Below are 25,429 nucleotides of genomic sequence, written 5' to 3' on the forward strand. Positions count from 1 at the left end.
TAACGACCACATGTACACAATCACTATAACTGTAGACACCATAACGACCACATGTACACAATCACTATAACTGTAGACACCATAACGACCACATGTACACAATCACTATAACTGTAGACACCATAACGACCACATGTACACAATCACTATAACTGTAGACACCATAACGACCACATGTACACAATTACTATAACTGTAGACACCATAACGACCACATGTACACAATCACTATAACTGTAGACACCATAACGACCACATGTACACAATTACTATAACTGTAGACACCATAACGACCACATGTACACAATTACTATAACTGTAGACACCATAACGACCACATGTACACAATCACTATAACTGTAGACACCATAACGACCACATGTACACAATTACTATAACTGTAGACACCATAACGACCACATGTACACAATTACTATAACTGTAGACACCATAACGACCACATGTACACAATTACTATAACTGTAGACACCATAACGACCACATGTACACAATTACTATAACTGTAGACACCATAACGACCACATGTACACAATCACTATAACTGTAGACACCATAACGACCACATGTACACAATCACTATAACTGTAGACACCATAACGACCACATGTACACAATCACTATAACTGTAGACACCATAACGACCACATGTACACAATTACTATAACTGTAGACACCATAACGACCACATGTACACAATTACTATAACTGTAGACACCATAACGACCACATGTACACAATCACTATAACTGTAGACACCATAACGACCACATGTACACAATCACTATAACTGTAGACACCATAACGACCACATGTACACAATCACTATAACTGTAGACACCATAACGACCACATGTACACAATCACTATAACTGTAGACACCATAACGACCACATGTACACAATCACTATAACTGTAGACACCATAACAACCACATGTACACAATCAATATAACTGTAGAAACAATTACGACCACATGTACATAATCACTATAACTGTAGACACCATAACAACCACATGTAAACAATATAACTGTAGACACCATAACCAGCACATGTATACAATCACTATAACTGTAGACACCATAACCACCACATGTAGACAATCATTACACAATTAAATCACCATGATCACCACCACATATTATATCAACCACTACACACTGCAGACACCATAACCACTACCATATGTACAAAATCACTGTACTGTAGATACTATAACCACCAGATATACATAATCACTACACATTGTGGACTCCAATAATAACATATGCACACTCACTACCCACTTTATACACCATAACTACCACAAAATGTACACGACTACTGTAGTCAACCACTGCACATTGTAGGTGCCATAACCATCATATGTTCAGCATTAGACACAAAAAATGATCGCTCTCCTGTAGCGTGAATTTGTCTATGTCCGCCTGGTTCACACGACAGGGAAAGGATGTTTATTTTGCACCTAATTTACTCCTTGAATATATCTTCGTTATAGATTATTCATAACATTTGATCTATAAACAGACAGAAAAAGCAACAAAGAAACAAAACAAAGGAAAAACAGAGGGAAGTCGTGCATAAGAAATTCCTTCACATGTAAACCTAAGCTCTTAAGGAATCAACCGAAGTTTTCCGAAGGGACTTTGCGAAAGGCAGCCGGTCAGTTTTTGTGTCAAGGCTGTAAAAAATCACGACACACGTTCCACACCATCACCACACCAGCAATAAACTGGTCGGACTCTTTCCAGATAATTACAGAGTAAAGTCTCTGTCATCATGTTTTTCATTGAAAGAAGTGGCGACAATATCGATAATGCGTATCTGTTTCTGTTACTTCTCAATCACAGCAAACTAGATTAAGCACGACGTGACTAATCTTCTGTTTTCTCGTGTTAAACAAAGATATTTCTTCCTCGACTTTCTCCACATTAGGCCTTTTTACCATCTGATGGAATTTTGAACGGACGTACTGAGCAACGTAGTCAGCGAGATTGCTGCCGCTTATTACACGGCAATGCCGGCCTCTGTTATGGTGATCCATGGGATTATACATAAATCTTGATTATCTTGAAATAATGAGAAAAGGCATTTACAGGAAATATTTCGAATCTAGAACTCTGGAAGGAATGTGATTACAGTGGTACATTACGAATTAAGTACTATTCTCATGAAAATATTTTAATTTTATTCAAATTAGACCTGCAGCAATTTCAGTCAACTCTGAATTTATTTAGATTTAAAATATATAACAGTTTTCAGAATAAATTTGGTTAAATTGTTCAGAGACGAAGAAATTCCAAATGTTCCTTACTTCACGTTATGAACATAACAAATTACCCAGAGATTTGAGCATTAGCAGAACGTAAGAAAGTCAGCGTGAAAGAATGCACGAATAACACAACAGTAGTATGTTATCACGCTGTCGCATAAAGCCAACATTTTGCTGACTATAATAAGAATAACAGAGAGAATTTTAATTAATTTAGATGAAAGTCAATTTGATTTTGATACAGGGAAGGAAACAAGGGAAGCCACCACTGAGCTCAGAGCTTTACTGGACAGAAGAATGACCAACTAGAATTTCTTATATTGTATTCCTCGATTTAGAAAAAGCTTTCGACAAGGTTGACTGGAAAAGTTGTTTAAATTAATGTAGATATACATATGGATTGGAAAATTAGAGTGGTGATTTTTATTTTATGAAAACCAGAACACGTTTATAGCAACAAAAAGAATATAAATAATTAAACAGGATAAGATAAGGTTTACATTACCACCATAGTTTGTTTAATTTATTTATTGACTTAGCAATAAGACAATTTAAGAAACTTTCTGAAAGTGTAAAGATAAATAGAATTAAAGTTCACTGCACCAGATTTGCGGACATTTCCGTATTTGCAGACAGCGAAACAAAATATGCTGAATACATTAACAACTGTTTTAATAAAAATTAATGCCAAGGAAACTAAAATTATGGTAATTCAGAAAACAGGGCAAAAGTTTTCACCGGTATAAAGATTGGAAATATGAAATTTTATGAAAAGTATTATTTAGGTTGTATGATTTTGAATGATAAAATTTCTAGGACTGAAGTAAGTAGGAGAAAATAAAATTATACAATCCGAAAAGCTTTTGGTGAAAAAAAGATATATATTTACAAAGAAAAATTTAAGCATTTTAAAAAATAAACTATTCATAAAGTCTCATTTTTGAAATGCATTCTTATATTTCTCTTGAAGCTGGATTCTGACAAAAAATGATAGAAAAAAATTGGATGCAATGGAAATGTGAGTTTGGAGAAGAATGGCAAGGATTAGCAGAACAGATAACAAAAGACACAAGTACTAAATGAAATTAAAGGATATAGATACTAATTTTAAAAAATAAGAATAGAAAAATACCCTCTTTGTTCATATATACAGTATTATATCACAGTAATTTTCCTAAAACAATAAAATTATTGGTGGGGGGAGGGGGAAGGAAGACCTCTAAAGACGATGGCAATCATAGGATGTGAAGATTATCAAGCAATGAAAAGGGTAGCCGAAGGAAGAGAAAAATAGCTTTACCATAATTTATGGAATCTGTCAGCAGATAGAAATTCATAATAGTTTAAATAAGGTACCGTTTTTCTATTGTAGACGAAACTTACACTTACAACTTCCAGTAAGCAACAGTTTATGTATGTGCAATACCGTGAAGTTAGTGAAAATGAACGTATGTAACAAGAACGCTCGACACTGTCGCATAATTTAATTTGCTGAGTGTAGTGGACAGTTAGACAGCCGCTGAAGAATGGAGAAATCTTTCTGAGAAGTATTTGGATATTAAGTTGGATCCCCCTTTGGTCTTTGGTTTCTTCCGAGGTTTTCCACAGCCGTGGGACTGACGCCGGATGGTCTATGGCGAGTCCTTGGCATCAACCCCTTTGATTTGATTACCTGGTTGGGTTTTTCCGAGATTTTCCCCAACCAAAAGGCAAATGCCGGGTAATATTTTGGCGAATCCTCGGACCTCACCTCATCTCACTACATCTCGCTAAAATATTGTAAAAAATTGCACAAAATTGTAAAAATTGTAGAAAATTACTAAATTGTAAAACTATAAAAATTTGTAAAAATTGTAATTGTAATATTGTAAAATTTTGACTTGTTGCACATCTTAAAGCTTCGTTGCTCATGTAAGATCTATGGAATAAAATGAATGAATGAATGAATGAATGAATGAATGAATGAATGAATGAATGAATGAATGAATGAATGAGTACAGAATATGCCTTAAGGTCTTCATCCAAGGCCTGTATAATACATTTAGGCTACGTACCTTCTGAGTAATCATTTTGTTGAGCATCAGTAGCGGAAGATACTCTGGCGTGACTTGCGGTTGGGGATGTCAGATAATGAATGGCACACATTCGCAACGCTAAGGACATCATTCCGATAAATTTGTGTTATCCACACGCCCCTTCTTAATTGGCATTGGCCCCTATTGCGTTACACTTCCTACATCCGAGAGTCCAGTCTTTGCGTTTCCGTCGGTTATATCAGCCAGAATTCTTTATCTAGTAAACAAACGCAAGTAGTAATTGATGCGTGTCGTCTACTTCCACTTCATCAAGGGTTATATTTGTTACTTTTATAATTATCAATTATATACGAATAATAGAATTCTATTTGACCACGTTGATTGCAGCTATTGGAAGTCATTTTCTTCTTTATAATTGCTTTTGTATTGTTAACCTTTGTCGTGACATTGGGACTGAAAGTTGACGACAAAGATGATCTTGGTTAAAGATTGCTAGTAGGTTCTTTATGTGACTTCGGGGTAACACTAAAATTGTTCAATATGCTTTTCATAATAATTATATGAAAATATTGAAGTCTCATTCGCTCCTCATCGATAGCTCCAAGAATGAGTTTCAGTTTTATATGACGCAACATATAACTTCCATTAAAAATTCTTCTCAGTCATGATACTGTATACCCAAGAACATTCTCGGTGCTGTGGTTTTACAGTTGTTTGACGTTACTTAATGGTCCTTCTCTCCAAATATCCCTTAAGAAATGTACCCTGATTTCAGTTTCCCAAATCCTCAAAGGATGCGTTTATATTTCATGTTCTGTTCTTTGTTGAATGTTTTTAACTTTATTAGCTGTAAGATGTTTGAGAGACTGTTATCCGGACGATCTCCTATTTTTACATCAACAGTCCTTGTAAAGTGTTCAAACGATCTCTTATTTTTACATCAACAGTCCTTGTAAAGTGTTCAAACGATCTCTTATTTTTACATCAACAGTCCTTGTAAAGTGTTCAAACGATCTCCTATTTTTACATCAACAGTCCTTGTAAAGTGTTCAAACGATCTCTTATTTTTACATCAACAGTCCTTGTAAAGTGTTCAAACGATCTCTTATTTTTACATCAACAGTCCTTGTAAAGTGTTCAAATGATCTCCTATTTTTACATCAACAGTCCTTGCAAAGTGTTCAAACGATCTCTTATTTTTACATCAACAGTCCTTGTAAAGTGTTCAAACGATCTCTTATTTTTACATTAACAGTCCTTGTAAAGTGTTCAAACGATCTCCTATTTTTACATCAACAGTCCTTGTAAAGTGTTCAAACGATCTCCTATTTTACATCAACAGTTCCTGTAAAATGTTCAAACGATCTCCTATTTTTACATCAACAGTCCTTGTAAAGTGTTCAAACGATCTCCTATTTTTACATCAACAGTTCCTGTAAAATGTTCAAACGATCTCCTATTTTTACATCAACAGTCCTTGTAAAGTGTTCAAACGATCTCCTATTTTTACATCAACAGTTCCTGCAAAATGTTCAAACGATCTCCTATTTTTACATCAATAGTCCTTGTAAAGTATTCAAACGATCTCCTATTTTACATCAACAGTCCTTGTAAAGTGTTCAAACGATTTCTTATTTTTACATCAACAGTCCTTGTAAAGTGTTCAAACGATCTCCTATTTTTACATCAACAGTCCTTGTAAAGTGTTCAAACGATCTCCTATTTTACATCAACAGTTCCTGTAAAATGTTCAAACGATCTCCTATTTTTACATCAACAGTCCTTGTAAAGTGTTCAAACGATCTCCTATTTTTACATCAACAATTCCTGTAAAATGTTCAAACGATCTCCTATTTTTACATCACAAGTCCTTGTAAAGTGTTCAAACGATCTCCTATTTTTACATCAACAGTTCCTGTAAAATGTTCAAACGATCTCCTATTTTTATATCAAAAGTCCTGTAAAATGTTCAAACGATCTCCAATTTTTACATCAACAGATCCTGTAAAATGTTCAAACGATCTCCAATTTTTACATCAGCAGTCCTTGTAAAGTGTTCAAACAATCTCTTATTTTTACATCAACAGTTCCTGTAAAATGTTCAAATCAATCAAAATAAGTCTATCTCTTCTTTATTGAGCCTAATATATTTCAAAGACAGTAGTTCAGAAGATTTTTTTTCGTGAACTATCCTATGAACCGTTAAAACTGATGGAATATTCTATATCATCTTCTATATACATAATTTTAACTGGTAATGAAAATTACGGGAAAACGGCTGAACGGATTTAATAAATGACCCCTCATTGTGAAGCTTGGAACCCAAAGTTTTTCAGAAAAATAGTAGTTTTCAGTGAAATGTCAATTTTCCTACATCATTTTTCCTATTTTCCAAAATCCAGCTTTCTTCAGTTTTGAGAAATAATTAATTGCATTTCAGAATAAAACAAAACACACACTACAATAAACTATATAATATTACACGAAGGCCATGACCTACAGGATTGCTGACATACTTAGAGTTCAGATGGGTCAGATTCTTTCACATCATAATGCCAATATGTCGATCTTCATTTGTGTAATTTTTTGATAACGCATAAAAATAATTTACAAGTCTGATTCTCTGGTCTGTAGTTTTCCGAGTACAGCTGTGTATTCGATATTAAGAACTACAAAACTTAAGAATGTTTCGTGACATTATTACCATTAAAAATGAAATATAATTATAGTTAATGCAACACATAATGGTATACTGATGATATGAAAGTGAAATCTTTTGGGGCCTTAAGTAAGTAGACGCATAGAAAAAAGATTTTATTTTAGATCTTCATTTCTTTAGTATACTCAGTATATATATATATATATATATATATATATATATATATTACTGAAAACTATAAAACTTACGTAACAGCGTGGTCGATCGACGGATGTTGCGTCAACATTTGTTGAGACTATACATTAGGAATGCCTATAACACCGACATCAACGTGAAGTTTCGATTTTATGCACGAGAACGTATAATCTCATGAACTTCTTTCCATCTGACTGTAGATAATTATTTGAAGAGAAGTAATATAATGATAACCAGATACTAAGGTTATTGTTATGAACTTAACACTACTTGTATTAAACTTGTAGGATATGTGGAAATCAAACCACAGAATAGAGAACATATCTCTATACTGTGATCAAACACTTGTTTTCTTCCTGGTCACAAGGAAGTAATGCCATTGTTTAAAACTTCTGTCGTACGTAATTTTGACGTATACTGGATAAACAATTGATCCTCACTACTTTTCCCACCAAGAGAGCACCTCCTTCTTCTAGCCATGCCTCCGTCTTTCAGTTGCTGACTATAGTAGTCGTGACAGCAGGTTGCAACTTACACGCTTGGCCAACTTATTATGAGACATAATTATTTGGAAGTGTACATCAGATTTACGTATCAATAGTATTAATAGAAAATTTTCTGTTAGTGCAGTTTATTTATTCCCTTAAGTGTGTTTTATCTAACAAAGTAACACTGGATGAAAACTTACGTGGTGATTGACACTACTCTGCAGATTATAGATGAAAGTTCAGATGATGATGATGATGATGATGATGATGATGACGCTGAAGGCAATGTAGAGATTGAATATGAAACTTGTAACAATGACAAGGATCTAAGATACAGTAGGAGAGATTGAGAATCACTTAGAAAGCGAGCGAATGGAGAAAGAAGGCAAAAAACAAGAAAACAGGAAGAAAAGAAAAGGAGAAGAGAAGAGAAGAGAAGAGAAGAGAAGAGAAGAGAAGAGAAGAGAAGAGAAGAGAAGAGGGCAGAGGGCACGAGGGCACGAGGGCACGGGGGCACGGGGGCACGGGGGCACGGGGGCACGGGGGCACGGGGGCACGGGGGCACGGGGGCACGGGGGCACGAGAGGAGGATATTTTCATAAATCTAACCTACAATCCACAATAACCTGAAATAGCTATTGCTTCACTCCCACATGTAAAACTGACTGATCGTTCTGACATTGTTACTTGCGTTTTCGCATTATAACTCAATAACTGAAGATGTATAGGTTAAATAAAAATTGTTTAGCATGAAGAAAACAATTCAGAGGGGTAGGCCTATGTTTCATTGTTATGGAAGCAAATAACTTCCAAAATGTCTGGTATTCTTCATTGGAAATATATTTGAAAAAATTTAATTTGAACTTCTAATGAACTTAGTTAGCGCATTTGCTGCATAAGCCACTAGTTTAAATATATTTATAGGCTTGCATAAATAAGAGGTCATCAAATAGTTTAGTGTTTAAAAACACTAATGTGAATTTACATAAGTTTACAGTAGGTCTAATAAGAAATAACTATGTATTCCTTTCATTCACGAAATTGCCTTACCACTACCACGAAATTAGATACCCCTATCACGAAATTACCTACCAAACACGCACATTTTTAATCCTATTTTCTATTAATAATTAATTAAAATTAAAAAATATATATATATATAAAATACACCTCTCTGTTATATGTTATGTTACAATAATGCCAGAGAAATAGAAAAAAAATTATATCATTCCCAAAATGGGGAAAAACTAGTCATAATAATAAAAATATCACGAAAATACCTTTCCTTATCCTATATGAATAGTGTCATATTCCAGCAAGAGATCCAGGGTACAGATAGTTTTTGTTGATTATCTCAAAACTATGCTTTCTGAGTTAGCCCTTCTTTCAGCTAACCCCTCAATTACAACATTAAAACTTCTATTTCGAATATTGCAGACTTATAAATACAAATTGTATAACATGAACTCAACTTCATCTTAGTTTCTATGGCAGAAGAAAGCGGTGAACGATACTTACACCAGAACGACATATTTTCGGCAGAGAAGGCATTTCTTCAACCAGCAAGAAAGTAGCTAATACAAATAGGTACGGGATTGAAGCAGGGATTTTCAAACAGTGGGGAATATGTCGGAAAGAAAAGTAACTCATCCTTATATCTTGTTTACTGCCCAACATAATGCATAATAACAAGATATACATCAAATTCTAGCATACAAAGGAAAAACTAATGCATATACTGTATTTTACACTTATTATATTATTAACCGATGTGACTGCGTGTGTAAGAGAACATAACTGTTACAGTCCCGTCGCTCTAATTTCCGGCAGCCAATCGCGTTGCAGGTCGACTACATTTAAACGTGTGCGTCTTGTGATACGCTGTTGAAGACATTATTCATTTCTTAAGGCTCGATAAATATGCCTACTTAATATAATCGCCCGCCATTTTGGCTCTTTCGTTGGCGTTCGCAGAAAGCACACGAAGACGTTATTTGCCGCTCAATTATTTGCTGAATTACAGTGCGTTTGATTTATTATCGTAGGAGCTACGACATGATAATGTTTAACGGTGTGGCAAATAGATTTCTCGTATGGTAGGCAGACAACGAAAGAACAAAAATGGCGAACGATACTACCTACCTGGACCCTTGACTTCTTAAGACGTAAGCAAAGAGGAGGAGTCACGCCGGGAATAACAGCGTCGTGACTATAATAATAATGATGATGATGATGATGATGATAATAATAACAATAATAATAATAATCATAATCAATGGCGGGAAGAGCCCATCCGGCTCCTGGCCACACGTCCACTTGCTTGGTATCTTGTGGTTAGCACGATGTCCTTCAGACGTTATAGCTGGTTTCCGTAACTGAATTCCGTTATTATTTCCTAAATACATATTTATGCTCGACCATGCCGAAATGTAGTAATTATACACCTGGTAGCAGACCTTTAATGGACCTTATTAAAGTACATCTATTCATTAAAGTTCAGGTGTTCCACCAATCAGAAAACACTATTGTAGCAATATGAAAGCGCAAGTATCGATTATTCTCGGATATGCAGTCGAAAAAGAACTAGTTCTGTTACTATAATAATTAGCGTTAATTGTAAATAATATTCAAATAAATTCAATTTGTCATCTCGTTTTTCAATGTCAAGGTCAATGTCGACATCTGTTTCTCGGAAAAAATCAATACTTTCGCGTCTGCACATATCTCACAATTTACGAGATATTGCACAAGGTCAGTTCCGCTCCTCAGTCAGACAAGAATAACTTGAATACTTATGAATAATTTCAACTTAGAAATATGGTCGAGCATAAAAAGTCGTATGAAACTTGACTATAATGGTAATTAAGATGCTCGTATGAAAATTATGAAACTCGCTTGCGCTCGTTTCATAAACATACTCGCGTCTTAATTACTACCATTATAGGCTCGTTGCATAATGTACTAATACAACCAAGATAAATCTCAAATTTGTTGCTACTATTCGTCAGCCAAGAAGAGATTGTTTTATGTTCTTCTTAGTCGATTTATTACTCAGATAGCTGTTCCCATCTTTCTTGAAGTTACGTAGTTCCACATATATACAGAGTTTCCGTAACATAGAATTCTCTACGTAATAATATTTATGTTGAGAATCATGAATTGACGTCAAAGTTTCGTGATATATCAAACAAGTGCAAGAAAGGAAATTATTCAGTATAGATTAATAAATTATATGCGAATTTCATTTACGTTATTAAATGTAAGATCTGCTAATGTAACGAATGGAGCGGAAAGAGACCTGGATTTGATTTCCTGCACGAAAATAAACTAATTATCCCTCATACGTGATTGTTGGTTTTCAAACATCAGAGATGTTCCGAGAAACATCTTCAAATCCCATTTCAGCCGGAAAATCGTCAACTAATGACTGAATTAATCTCCAAATCCTACGAGTCTGTCACTTCTACCCAGTCACAGAAACAGATTTCGGTGCGGTCAATTATGTCGGAATGTTACTGTTGCAGATCAAACGTCATATAGCGTGTACATTTTCCCTAGAAGGTTTTGTGCTGCTTAGTATGGATAAATAGTACAGGCTGAAGGGACATCAAGATTAGAGCATTAGTATACAGCTGACTTCCATTCAGTGCAGTTTATTTAGTGGCAAGAAGTACAAAATATTATAACAGCGCTTCTTCATTTATGACATATTGCGAAGAAATCGTACAATAAGTGTCATGCTATATTTCCAGCATTCATTGTAAGGAAGGCAATAAATTATTTCTGTAATGTAAGTCGTGAGATTTTATTCCCGGAAGCTAAATCACTGCTGAGCCCATGTCACTTTTCGAGCGGTGAGAAACTCGTTTCCAAGGGTACACTCGTTACGACTTTAAAAGATGCTATTCGGCAAGGAAGGGCGATAGTTTCATCATTTGGTGCTTTAATTTTAAAGATGAAGTAATTATTAAAGTAGAACGAAATTAAAATACATACAAGTAATTATTATTAGTATCTTAACCATCTATTCTAATGTCTCACATCTGCTGGTCTAAAGCATAGCATAAATTTTGGCCCTCGGTTGTACAATGCTTTAACTAAATTACACCCAGAACTTCTAACATGTAACCCACTAACATATAACAAGAAAATTAGAAACGTGTTAATATCTTCAATTTGATTAAATAAATTTATAGCCTATGTGTATGAATTAATCAACCCATATTATATTTGTATTCTATAATTTTGAAATATATATTAGTCCTACTTTTCACGTGCGATATTATTCTTCTCTAGTGTTAATATTATATTATATAATTCCATTGCCGCTGTAATTATATTTTAGTTCCTATTTTATTTTACTTATTTATTTATATTATTATTATTATTATTTTATTTTAATATTATATCTGAACTGCGACCGAGCACGAGCGCTGCTCATTCGGTCTCAAATTTTGTTAATACTACTGTATCTTCTTTTTATATTGCTTGTATTATTTTATTTGTATTTCTCTTTGTTTCTTTTGTAATTATATTTCTTTATTCTGTATATTTGAATTTAAATAAATAAAAAATAAAATAAATAAACTATTCTAACTCACACAAAAAAAAAGGATCAAAATTCGAGGGCACGCTGTAAAGAAACAAAAAGTATCGTGTACTTCCAAGCACATGTTTTTACTTATTTCGCAATTATTCATTTCCTGTGCCATGTTACGAATCTATATATATATAATTCGAACTGGTAATGGAAATTACGGGAAAACGGTTGAACGGATTTTAATAAATGGCCCCTCATTTTGAAGCTTGGAACACAAAGTTTTTCGGAAAAATAGTAGTTTTCAGTGAAATGTCAATTTTCCTTCATAATTTTCCTATTTTCCAAAATCCATCTGTCGTAAGTTTTGAGAACTAGCTAATTGCATTCAGAAGAAGCGAAGTGATCATCAATTCGGCCGTGTTGCATTTCAGAATAAAACAAAACACATACTACAGTAAACAATATTACACGAAGGCCATGATCTGGAAGAATGCTGACATATTTAGAGCTCAAATTAAATTGGATATTAAAAACTTAACTTACTAAAAATAATTTACAGTCCGATTCTGTGGTGTGTAATTTTCTGGGTACAGCTGTGTATTGGATATTAAAAACTACAAAACTTGAGGTCGTTTTAATGACATTATTACTATTAGAAATGAAATATTATTGTAGTTAATGCCGTGATGTGACTATTTTTCATTAATTATACATATTAATGCTAAATTGATGATATGAAAGTGGAACAACTGGATAATACCCACGGCAGACCAATATCGATAGTCGACGCTATTCGCTGGCCACTAGTTACCGGGCCATACCGAGCCGTATCAAACAAAATATAATCGAAATGGTGGTAGTCAAATTCGCGACTATATTCTTAAATAATTCACTCCATTAGTCAAGTTCAAGGTTTTATGTAGTACAACGGCGGTTTTTTGAATGCATTAAAAGAAAATGAAGATGTAATAAGATCATAAACTAGGTTATCACAAGGAAATTAACAGGAAAAAACGTGTGTTTCACGGAATACCATTAAAATGAGGGAAAATAAATTTCCGGTTAAAGTTCGCCAAGCGTAAAGTACGTAATTATGACGGCGTTGCTGTTTTATTTCTGGCCTATAGAAAAACACCTAGCCTTTTACGAAAAAAAAAAAAAAATTAGGAACCATGAAATTATTCACCGCTTTCATTATAGGCCTATTATTTTTTTATCAATATTACGAATCAAAAACAGTCATATTATATAATTTTAACTACTACATGGACGAATGAAATCAAGCTAACCTAACCAAAGCTAACCTAACCTAACCAAAGCTAACCTAACCTAACCAAAACTAACCTAACCTAACCAAAGCTAAGCTAAGCTGACCTAACCTAAGCTAAGCTGACCTAACCTAAGCTAACCTAACCTAACCAAAGCTAACCTAACCTAACCAAAGCTAACTTAACCTAACCTAACCTAACCAAAGCTAACCTAACCTAACCCAACCTAATCTAACCTTCGTAAATGCAAGGTCTGTAACCGAATCAAGAAGATATCTCAATAATTTAATCTGCAATGCACACGCAAAAATAAATTCAAGTAAGGATCACGCTCCCACTACATGAGAGGTCCACGCATGCGCTACAGCAAAACTATTTCTGTCCCGAGCCTCTCATCTAAAGCACTCGACATAATTTACTCGCAATATTTACGCAAATACACATTGTCGCTAACAGTGGTGCTATCTCTCAATAATGTTCAGAACGAAGGAGGTAGACAGAGAGAGAGAAAAAAAATAAATATAGCACAAAACTGTTTTGTCTCAAGACTCTCATCTAAGACACGTAATAAGTCACGTAATCTACTTTCAGAACAAAGGAGGCAGAGAGAGAGAGAGAGAGAGAGAGAGAAATTTCTCCCGCCAACTACGCCACACACCAACGTCATGTTCTTATGTTGGTGACATTGTGTATTTACTTAAATTTGGTGGTAAACGTAACGGCACGGTTCAAAGTGACCGTGGTAATTCTCCAGTATAGCGATGAAAGTGAAACGTTTTGGGGTTATATAAGTAGATGTAGAGAATAACTTAAATTAGATTTTGATTTCTATATTTTACTGAGTGGCGGCTATGTAGTATATATAGTATATGTTACTGAAAGCTATAAAACTTACGTAAGATAATAATATTATTAAAAATCAAATATTTTTATAGTTATTAATCAAGTGGGGTTGGGTCTTTTTCATATACTTAATGGCGGTGTGGTGTAGATATTTATATGCGTGGTTCTCTTCAGTAATGGCTCGAGAGAGAGTATCTTTCATTATTATGGAAGCAAATAACTTTCAGAATGTCTGGTATTCTTCATTGAAAATAAATCTGAAAAATGTTTATTTGAATGTCTAACGAACTTAGTTTGCAGCATTTGCTGCACAAGCCACTAGTAGGAATATATTTCATAGTTTTTCTTCAACCATTATATTAAACTATTAAACAAAAACGTACACAAAACAGCTGTAGGTTTATTGTAATAATTTCTAATATAATTGTTATATTTATATAAGTTGGAATTAAAGCGGTGTACACTATAAAATATATCACTCCGTGCTTCAGTGATTCAGTAGCGCGTAACAAATTTGTTTGCGAGGTCGCTTATTCATGACGACACCCCCCGCTTAGTCTCATTCTTGACGTAGCATGCCGATTTTTTTGGAACTTGGAATAGTCGCAACGAAAACTGAAAATAATTCTGGATATGGTATTTAATTTCTCCGAAACATAGCAGACTGAGGACGTAACTGCCAAACTGTTTCCTTCCACGTTTTAATTTTACAAAAGATAAATAAAAATTAAACAATAATTACATTCGATTCCTACTAATCAACCATTAGCGTTTCTGATTTCAAATAAATACAAATTTTAATTAATTTTGAATAAACTTTATTTATTCAGCTTCCTCCAAGTGAAGGCTGCCTACGAGACAAAGCTTACAGTAAAATTGTTATTTTTAATAAACGGTAGGTAAACAATTATAATGGGAATAAACAATGGAGAAAGAAAGGAAATAACACGATTATAAATAATTGAAAACGGTTAAACAAATGATCATTAATTCCAGAAGAAACATAAATCTTCCTAGTACTGCATCTATTTGTCATCAGGTGATGGCAGCCGTCTATTCAGCATTAGTTGTGCCACAGGAATGGAAACTGCAAACTATTAGCTATATTCCACGCACATCATTCCCATGGTTCATACTCATATATAGTTTGGAAAACTTATAAAGAGACGGTAGGACATACAGACATAATTCAAATCCAAAATCACGTTTTCGGTTTAGGGATATTGAAAATATACATTTTCGTGAAAGTCTCAAAATGTGCTATCACTATACTTCAGGGCAGCCGTGGCGAAAATGTAACTCACGAACACATTGTGGCTCGCAATGGTAGCTGTGCATTTCCTTTGCTTCCTACCTCCCCCAACCCCCACCCTTTCACTCCCTGGAGTCAAACTCCGTTCCATTTGTATTTGTCTCTGACCTGCGAGTGGCGTATCGTCCAATGTCTCTCTCGAAACCATGTACCTCTACAAAAACGAAAGTTTCAAGTAGGATGGGAGGACGCATTTATTTGCTGCCAATATGATGAGAATATTAAATGTATGATTTGTTCACAAGTATTACGAGGAAAACGGTTGTGTAACATAAAACGGCATTATAAGTTACTACATGTTACTGATGAAACATTAAAAGGTTAAGTATTATTATTATTATTATTATTATTATTATTATTATTATTATTATTATCTCTGTACGTCGATCCTTTTTCAGCAGATGTACGAATAATGCGGTTAGATCTTCAATTTAAACTCACAGATTTACAATGTGATGTTAAATGAAAGCTAGACATAAGGACTTGAAAAATGTTGAACCTTTAAAATCTTTGCCAAAAAATAAATATCCGAAGCTTCGTTCTTTCGCTTGTTCTGTTGAAGCCATGTTCGCTACAACTTACGTTTGTGAAAAATTATTTTCAACAATGAAAATAGTAAAAACCAAATTTAGGTCACGACTGACAGACAAAATATACCTTCGTGATCATCTACGACTGGCAGTAAGTGACATAATTCCTGATTTTGAAACTCTGTCGCAGAGACATTCTGAAGACAGTTAATTTTAGGTTGTGATAATGTGTCCTATGTTTTCTTATTAATTTCTTTCTTCGTTACACGTACTAAATATTAGTCTGTAGCCTTGTACTGTATAAAATTTTATCTTAGTGCTTGACATAAGGAAAATGAAAATCCGTTAACAAGTCAGACAGTTGCTTCACTTCCCCTTCGGATGTCCACCTCCCTCCAAAGGTGCTATGCACGTTGCAGGTTACACAGTGGCTCGGCGCACGATCGCATTTCCGCCACCGCTGCTTCAGGGTATATATTTCGCGTAACGAGAAAGTAAAAGGGACCAAGAAAAGCTCCTGTTATGTTTTGAACAGTTAATGCTATAAAATAATAAATGGAGGCAATAATTTACAACGTTGTAAGAGAATATCCTCAAATGGTAGGTTCCTTGATGAATAGAATGATTGTAAAATGGAAATCGGGGCAGAGACATTGCACATCGCTTAAATAAGGATTTCATGAGCGTGATGTGGGTCGATTACTTATACTGTAGTTTGTGCCAATGATGATGATAGTAATGATGATGATGATGATAATAATAATAATAATAATAATAATAATAATAATGTGATGAAATATGAATTGTACTTAGTGTTGAAGTGACATTTCATCTTTTTCCTGCATTAGACGTTCGTGCATTTGCGAAATTGCTTTCTTCTGGCCGTTCAGAAAATCCTGCCAGTATTTCGAATCAAGAAGTTTCCTCGTGAATTTCGTGTTAAGAGTGTCCTGCAGTTGATTCTCTTCCTTGTATTCGACTAGTTTGGCCACATTTTGAACGAAGTCCTCTGTGAACTGGTGAGTGGTAACATAATGTTCCAAAGCATTTTCCAAGAGAGGCACATCATGCAGCAGCTTGTACTGCTCAGTCAGGTTGTGGACGAGTTCTGAACTGTTCAGTATGACGTAATATTGGTTAGTCACGTGGTACAGTTGTTCAAACATAATCAACACATGATTATATTTATTTAATAATTTCTCGTAACGTGGAACGTTAACCGCCATGTCTTCTAATGTTACTTGAGCTGTGTTCAGGAATTCATCGAATATTTTAAAATGTTTAATAAGAGATGCGAGCTCAACAGTATAATTCCTCATTTCGTTTATGAAAATTTGACCGAAACTATTGTTATGGTAATTAACGTATTTCCAAGCAACGTTTGCTAGATATTTGGCTACCAACTCAAAATGTTTACCTTGTTGCTTGAGTCTGTCGCTTTCTTGCTTTAAGCAAAGTTCAGAAGTAACAAAGTGTTCGTAATAATGTTCACTGATTCCGTTGGACTCGGTTCCGGTTCTGAAGCACTCCGTTGCTGGGTGGTCGGCAGCGCCACGTTTGCTGGTTGTTGACTGATGTCCATGGGATCGTGTACCACTGCTTGACTTGGACCTTATTTCTTGGATGTTCAGAGTCGTTGCCAACAGGATTAAGATGAGTCGAACCTGCAAATAAATATAATCATATTATAGACAATGTCTCCTTGGCAGAAATTTTGTAATTTATACCAGTTAAGAATGGTTTGTTTATTAGAGCACAAATATCCAACAGTGTGTGCACTGCAGTAAGTATAGGATGGTACGTATGAAGAAACCTAAAACTGAAATGCGTAACGTGAGTACGGGTACGGCTAGTTAATAATATTTAAATTTATTGTATTTTCATGAAATTAGCAACTTTAAACTGTTGTGGCTCCGAAACCCTTTCACCTAATGATCAAAATCATGGTTTATTTTGATGCTGAGAAATTAAACTTTATATTGACATGTAAACAGTTTTTCTTACTTTTTATGGAAATGGAGAAATTTAGATTTTTCCTCATTAAGACGCCTTTGCCCACGAAAAAATATTTTTAAAATATATGGTTAGATTCCGCATTGAACGTACAAATAAACACATATTTTTTACTGGTGCACCGTTGATAAGAAAGTATTGAAAATATCAAATAAAGAAAATAAATAGTACGCGCGTGAAGTAACCAGCTGACTGTGAGGCGGGAGCTAGCCTAGGCAAGCAAGACCAGGAGACAAACACGTCATGTTTCGTCTAGTAGCGCATAGCTGGCCTAGCTTTATCACAAATTTTCATAAATACAGGAGTAAAATGACGCCCAACGCTCGCTTATCTTCACCTCTCGGCCAGTGCGTGCGGTACTGCGCCGTTCAAGTCTAGGCGTGTGAAAATAATATATTTAATACCCTCGAAACTTATTGCCGAGCCACTAAGCAAACAATGCCGAATCCCTCTTAATAATGCAAGGTTTTTTCTCAATATTCTTTACATTTTTACAAATTGGCAAAAAGCCTAAAAGTAAGTAAAATCAGATTATCTCTCTCTCTGTATACAGTAAAAATAAGGATTACTTCTTAACATAACCTACCAAATGTCAGCTTCAAAATAAACTCCCGTTCAATGTTCTGCAGTAAATGCTTCCAGAGTTCTGAGCGCTGAAAGAGGCTTGTTTTTATAAAATACGCTAAATTTGTCGCTCAACAATACGAAAACCGTTTGACTTTCGATAGTATATTTTTGAAAATGCACTCCCCTCAGCACCTTGTATAAATAGGGAAAAAATTAGAGGCTTTATACTGATCGATTTCATAATATGGAATAGCCCATATATAGTCGACAACTTCCAATACACGGTTAACACCAATAGCATCACTACTTACGTTCGACGATAACGGTCGACATTGACGTCACTCTCACTGTATATGATTGACACCATTATTACTTAAGTTCACTACTTAACACCATTACATTTTTGTGGTTGATATTAACTTCATTACTAGATACTGTCGACACCATCACCACCATACGTAACAGCGAACGCATATTGTCGGCATAAACACCATCAAGAAGCACAGTCGACAATATCACCATACACGATTGAACAACTGTAATCACTACTCAAGTTCACACACACATCGAGGTTATCACCATTGCCAGGCACTTTCGTCACCATCGTTATACACGATTGAACAACCTTAATCACTACTCAAGTTCACACACACACATCGAGGTTATCACCATTGCTAGGCACTTTCGTCACCATCGTTATACACGATTGAACAACCTTAATCACTACTCAAGTTCACACACACATCGAGGTTATCACCATTGCCAGGCACTTTCGTCACCATCATTATACACGATTGAACAACCTTAATCACTACTCAAGTTCACACACACATCGAGGTTATCACCATTGCCAGGCACTTTCGTCACCATCGTTATACACGATTGAACAACCTTAATCACTACTCAAGTTCACACACACATCGAGGTTATCACCATTGCTAGGCACTTTCGTCACCATCGTTATACACGATTGAACAACCTTAATCACTACTCAAGTTCACACACACATCGAGGTTATCACCATTGCCAGGCACTTTCGTCACCATCATTATACACGATTGAACAACCTTAATCACTACTCAAGTTCACACACACATCGAGGTTATCACCATTGCTAGGCACTTTCGTCACCATCGTTATACACGATTGAACAACCTTAATCACTACTCAAGTTCACACACACATCGAGGTTATCACCATTGCTAGGCACTTTCGTCACCATCATTATACACGATTGAACAACCTTAATCACTACTCAAGTTCACACACACATCGAGGTTATCACCATTGCTAGGCACTTTCGTCACCATCGTTATACACGATTGAACAACCTTAATCACTACTCAAGTTCACACACACATCGAGGTTATCACCATTGCCAGGCACTTTCGTCACCATCGTTATACACGATTGAACAACCTTAATCACTACTCAAGTTCACACACACATCGAGGTTATCACCATTGCCAGGCACTTTCGTCACCATCGTTATACACGATTTACACCATCACTATCAGTACTCAAGTTCACACACACATCGAGGTTATCGCCATTGCCAGGCACTTTCGTCACCATCATTATACACGATTGAACAACCTTAATCACTACTCAAGTTCACACACACATCGAGGTTATCACCATTGCCAGGCACTTTCGTCACCATCATTATACACGATTGAACAACCTTAATCACTACTCAAGTTCACACACACATCGAGGTTATCACCATTGCCAGGCACTTTCGTCACCATCGTTATACACGATTGACACCATCACTGTCAGTACTCAAGTTCGACACTAACACCATCACAACTTGGATGATATATCCTGTGACTCTTTCTTAAACAATATTACCTTACGTATTCCAACAAAAGATATGAGAGCCCACAAACTTTTCTATATTAGAAATTCGAAATTTCTTTCACCAGTCTCCAGATGCATTAAAAATGCCAACATGCATGGCTGCGAATTCGATCCCTTCAATGTATAGACTTTGTTTGCTCTTGGCAACGATTTATTATTTATGTATTCTTTTAGGCATTATACTTAATTACCATTGTATCATCACTATTATTCTCATAGTATTCTTGGTTATGTATTTTAAATTAATCCATTCTTAAATAACAATAACAATAATAAATAACAAATTTTGTCCATCCATCGTCATTACTGTCATTATTTTGTGCACTTTTTATTATTTTGTCATTATCAATTTTGTCATATTGTAATGATGTTTTGTGCTGAACTGTTATTGGCCTCTGGCTGTTGTACAGCAAAATAAATAAATAAATAAATAAATAAATAAATAAATAAATAAACAATCAATCAAACAAACAAACAAACAAAGAAATAAATAGATAGATAAATAAATAAATAAATAGATAAGTAAATACATAAATAGATAAATGAATAAATAAATGAATAAATAAATAAATAGATAAATAAATAGATACATAAATAAATCTATACTAATAATAAATCTGTAGCCGAAATTTTTCGAGTTTCCAAAAATAATTGGTCCTAACATATATAATTAACCACCCTGAAACCGAAAATCGCTTTTTTGAAATTTTTGTTTGTATGTCTGTCTGTCTGTATGTTTGTTACTTTTTCACGCGATAATGGCTGAACGGATTTCGATGAAAATTAGAATGTAAATTAAGTTCGTTGTAACTTAGATTTTACATTACTTAAAAGGGGGGTTATAAGGGGGCCTGAATTAAATAAATCGAAATATCTCGCTTATTATTGACTTTTCTGAAAAATGTTACATAACAAAAGTTTCTTTAAAAATAATTTGCGATAAGTTTTATTTCTTGAAAATTTTTGATAGGACTGATATTTAATGAGATAAATGAGTTTTAAAATTAAAATAACTGCCATCTAAGGCCGTGTAATGAATTAAAAAACAAATGACTTCGTGTATAAGGGGCCTTGGACAGCAATAATCAAAAGCTATGAAAGATAGCCTACAGAGAATGTTTCTGTGTTTGTATGAAGTAATATCGGAAGCTAAATTAACCGATTTGTATAATTAATTATTATTTCACCATTGGAAAGTGTAGTTTCTCTAGATGGACATAATGCTATAATGTTATTACAGTAACTTCTGATATAATATAATATAATATAATATTATATTATATTATATTATATTATATTATATTATATTATATAATTTAAGTTATTTGAAGGGTTCAGAACCATAGTGGGCCAAGCGCCATTTACTGAATACGTAGAAAACAAGGGTTAAAATTAAGTTATTACCATAATTCAATGGAAACCTATAACAAGTAAAATAAAATATACACATTAAATCTAAATGATGTCAATCTTCATTAAACTATGGTTGCATGTAATACAATTTAAGAAACATGTTAAAGGAATTGTCATTGCACCAAATGAGTGTCTCTGGACCAAAATGATCGCATTTTAATTATTTGGATGCAATTTAAATTAAGTAACATATTAAACGATTTAGTCTTCTAACAAACACGAATGTTCCCGGGATCAAACGTCCTATTTTAATTATGTAATTACTTTATATTTATTTCTAACAGGTGCAGCGGAGCGCACGGGTACGGCTAGTAAATAAATAAAATTATTATTATTATTGTTATTATTATTATTATTATTATTATTATTATTATTATTATTATTATTATTATTATTATTATGTTACGGTATATTCAGTCTATTAATATCCTCATAAAAATGTTTGAAACGTAATTTTTTCATAGCCATCCAATTTGCAACAAACAAGTGAAATTTGATATTGTGTCAGCTTCATTTTATTACAATATCGGTACTAGGCGGTAGATCTCTATAATAAAGATAGTATTGTTATAATTCGAACGCTCCGCAGCGCCAAGCACGTGATGTGCAGAAAACAACACTACGCAAATTTGCAGCCTAATGTGCTATCCATATTTGGTGGCACTTATGCTTGTGAAAAGTCTTCTAGAATGAAGCGCATGAAGCCAAGGCTGAGGGCAAGCATAAAGGATACAGAATTAAAAGCTGTCTTGCGGCTTGCAGCATTAAAATATCTTAATCCGGATATTGCGAAAATAAATTGAGAAACAAAGAAAGCCCATTCTTCCAGAAAATATGTTCTGAATATACACAGGCCTTGTTATACTGTTCGAAGATGCAAAAAAATATGTTTTATAATGGAGTACTTATGTTTGAAGTGTCCATGAAATTAGAAGTCAGTATAACACCTGCCAAAATCAAAACGAATAGAAAAAATTTTCCCCAATTGTTTTAATTAAACAAATGTGTTATTTTTAATCCTGTTGTTTAGTACATTTCGACTTAAGCAGTGTGCAAAACATATTAAATATATGTATATTTAATAACAATTATTGGCATTGTTATATTCTGCTGGTAAAAAACTGTAAGTCCATGTAGTTTCTTAATTTCGTTTGCCAGAAAGATTCAATTAATTTTTCTTAAAATAACATGCTTTAGGTACCTACTACAGGGACATAATTTTATTTTTACTAACATTTCTAACATTAACTTGGCTATACCCATGGATTAACGGTTGATAATGGAAACATCATTTGCTACCCCCTTCCACGACTGGAGTTCGATGATACTGCCGAAAATACAAACAAATCACTTTACTAGGTATAGGAGGGACGAAAAGTAGTTAATCCATTTACATAAACTAGGAAATATCGCGATTTTGAGTTTGATAGTTTTCATTAGGTTTTTGTTTAATCAAAATACAGTACTGTATTAACAATGAGTGTTTTTACTCACAAACTGAGCTGTCCATGCGGACGTATTCATTATGCAGTGTGTATTATACTGTCTACAACACATTAGAGTACAATATAGGGAATGAAGTTAAATTGGAAAAATAATCATAATATGGATATTTAAACACAATTTTGAAAATTATGGCCGTTCATTTCAACACACGTATATTTGCATATTATAGCACTATAGATTATTGTACCTAATTCCAATTACCAGTTTCGGCCTTCTTACTAGTAACTCATGTTGAAATAATTCTGTACCTACTCTATAAAAGAGTACCTTACGTACTGTAAATTCAATCTTCACTTCTGCCCGATCCGAAAAGATAAAATTACTCAGACATGCTATCTACTGTCCGTCCAAGTGGTTATGTCGTAGGGTCGTAGAAAGGGGAGAAATCACGTGACAGTTAATTACTTAACGAGACCCTTTTATTTAAGTTATTTTAAACAGTTTTATAATAATTCCAATTCCTGACAGAAATTAATGTTTTCAGAAAAGAGCTAAGACAGCCCAGTCACTAACCTTTACAGAGGGGCGAGCAGAAGCGGGTGGGGGAAACCGGGATGCGACGTAGGCAAATGGACGACAGTACCTGTGCGAAAATATGATTCAATATTGAAAGCTCTTTCGTCATATTTCTGGAACGTGCTATACTCACTAACTCAGTACTGTTTACTGACTTTGACTGCATACGCGGCCTTGGTTCTGTGTGCAGGACGGTTGGGAGTTTACTAGTAGAGGGGTGGGAGTAAAGTACATTAAAAAACTCAGGTGCAATAAAAATTGAAGCAAAAATAAAATGATGTCCCTGTACATATTTTTCGAAATAAAATAGATGTTTCTAAGAATAAGTTCGTTGCACACATACAGACAGGTTCATGTCTACCACTGCGACACTACAAATGAATCAGATGGACACAGTTTGTTTATTTATTGAGATTCTTTCAATAATAAAGTTATTCCTGAACCCTGACGCGTGTGGCGCACCGCCGGGATTGTTCAACCCTTGCTCAGTACACCCGTCCTCCATAGTTCTCGGTAAACAGTCCTTACGGCTAGCAAGCTTCGCCACGTCGCTCCTATTCTAGGGCGTGGGTTCGAATCTCTCTTGGACGATTACCTGGTTGGTTTTATTTCTAGGTTCCCCAACTAAAAGCAAATGGCAGATAAACCCATGGCGAATCCTGAGACCCATCCCGCCAAATACTGTTTGACTATCACCAATTCCATCGACGCTAGATAGCCGTGTAGTTGACAGTGAGTCACTGAATAACGTACTGGAAAAGAGAAATTAAGGCCGTCACCTGAGTGCTGCAGGAACAGCTGTTATGTTGCGTGCTGTAGTGTACTTACATTGTGAGGAATCATTTTGTAGCACTTCAAGATGTCTTCGTAGCTGGACTTGTGGTTGAGGATGCCAGATAAAGAGTGGTGTATAACTTATTCACAATGTTAAGGACACCACCCAGATAAGTTCGTCTTATCCACACGCCCCTTCTTAATTAGTACCGACCCCTCGAATGTCATGCGGTTACACTTCCTACGACCGAGTCACATCTTTGCATTTCCGTCAGCCATATCAAGGGACTAATAAACGCAAAATATGAAGTGAATTCGACACCGTTTGAGGCTGAAAGCATCTTTCTATTTAGATTTTCACTAAGTAACAGTAATATAATTTTTTTTTTTTTGAAATCATGTAAAGGGTACGGCAAAACATCCCCCCTAATTTAAAGTTTAAATAAAAAACAGATGTATCAAAATAAGGAAACTTTATTAATATAAATGGTATCTTAACAGTGGGAATTTTTCATTTTTTTAATAACGTTCTCTCAAGTGGTGTCCTTCACTATCAATGCATTGTTGAATGCGACTTCGGAAATTCTGCATCACTCTAACTAGCATTTCTTGAG

At 34.7% G+C, this 25,429-nt stretch overlaps 1 protein-coding gene across 3 annotated transcripts in view; it reads right to left on the bottom strand.

Moving 5' to 3' along the window:
• The window catches only part of LOC138702632 (uncharacterized), a 32,125-nt gene extending 7,099 nt beyond the window's left edge, over positions 1-25,026 (bottom strand). Inside the window, exons 1-2 of one of the 3 annotated variants that reach the window (XM_069829954.1) lie at positions 24,870-25,026; positions 17,581-17,827 (exon numbers count right to left, since the gene is read on the bottom strand). In XM_069829954.1, the coding sequence (XP_069686055.1) occupies positions 17,581-17,827; positions 24,870-24,884 (262 nt within the window). In that variant the 5' untranslated portion in view covers positions 24,885-25,026. Of the gene's footprint in view, positions 1-4,346; positions 4,553-15,402; positions 17,828-24,869 lie in introns of those variants that run through there. The other 2 variants (XM_069829953.1, XR_011332848.1) reach the window with 2 other exon arrangements.
• Between the last annotated feature and the right edge of the window lie 403 nt (positions 25,027-25,429).

This window comes from Periplaneta americana, chromosome 7 (genome assembly GCF_040183065.1).
Source record: "Periplaneta americana isolate PAMFEO1 chromosome 7, P.americana_PAMFEO1_priV1, whole genome shotgun sequence".
NCBI classification, from domain to species: domain Eukaryota; kingdom Metazoa; phylum Arthropoda; class Insecta; order Blattodea; family Blattidae; genus Periplaneta; species Periplaneta americana.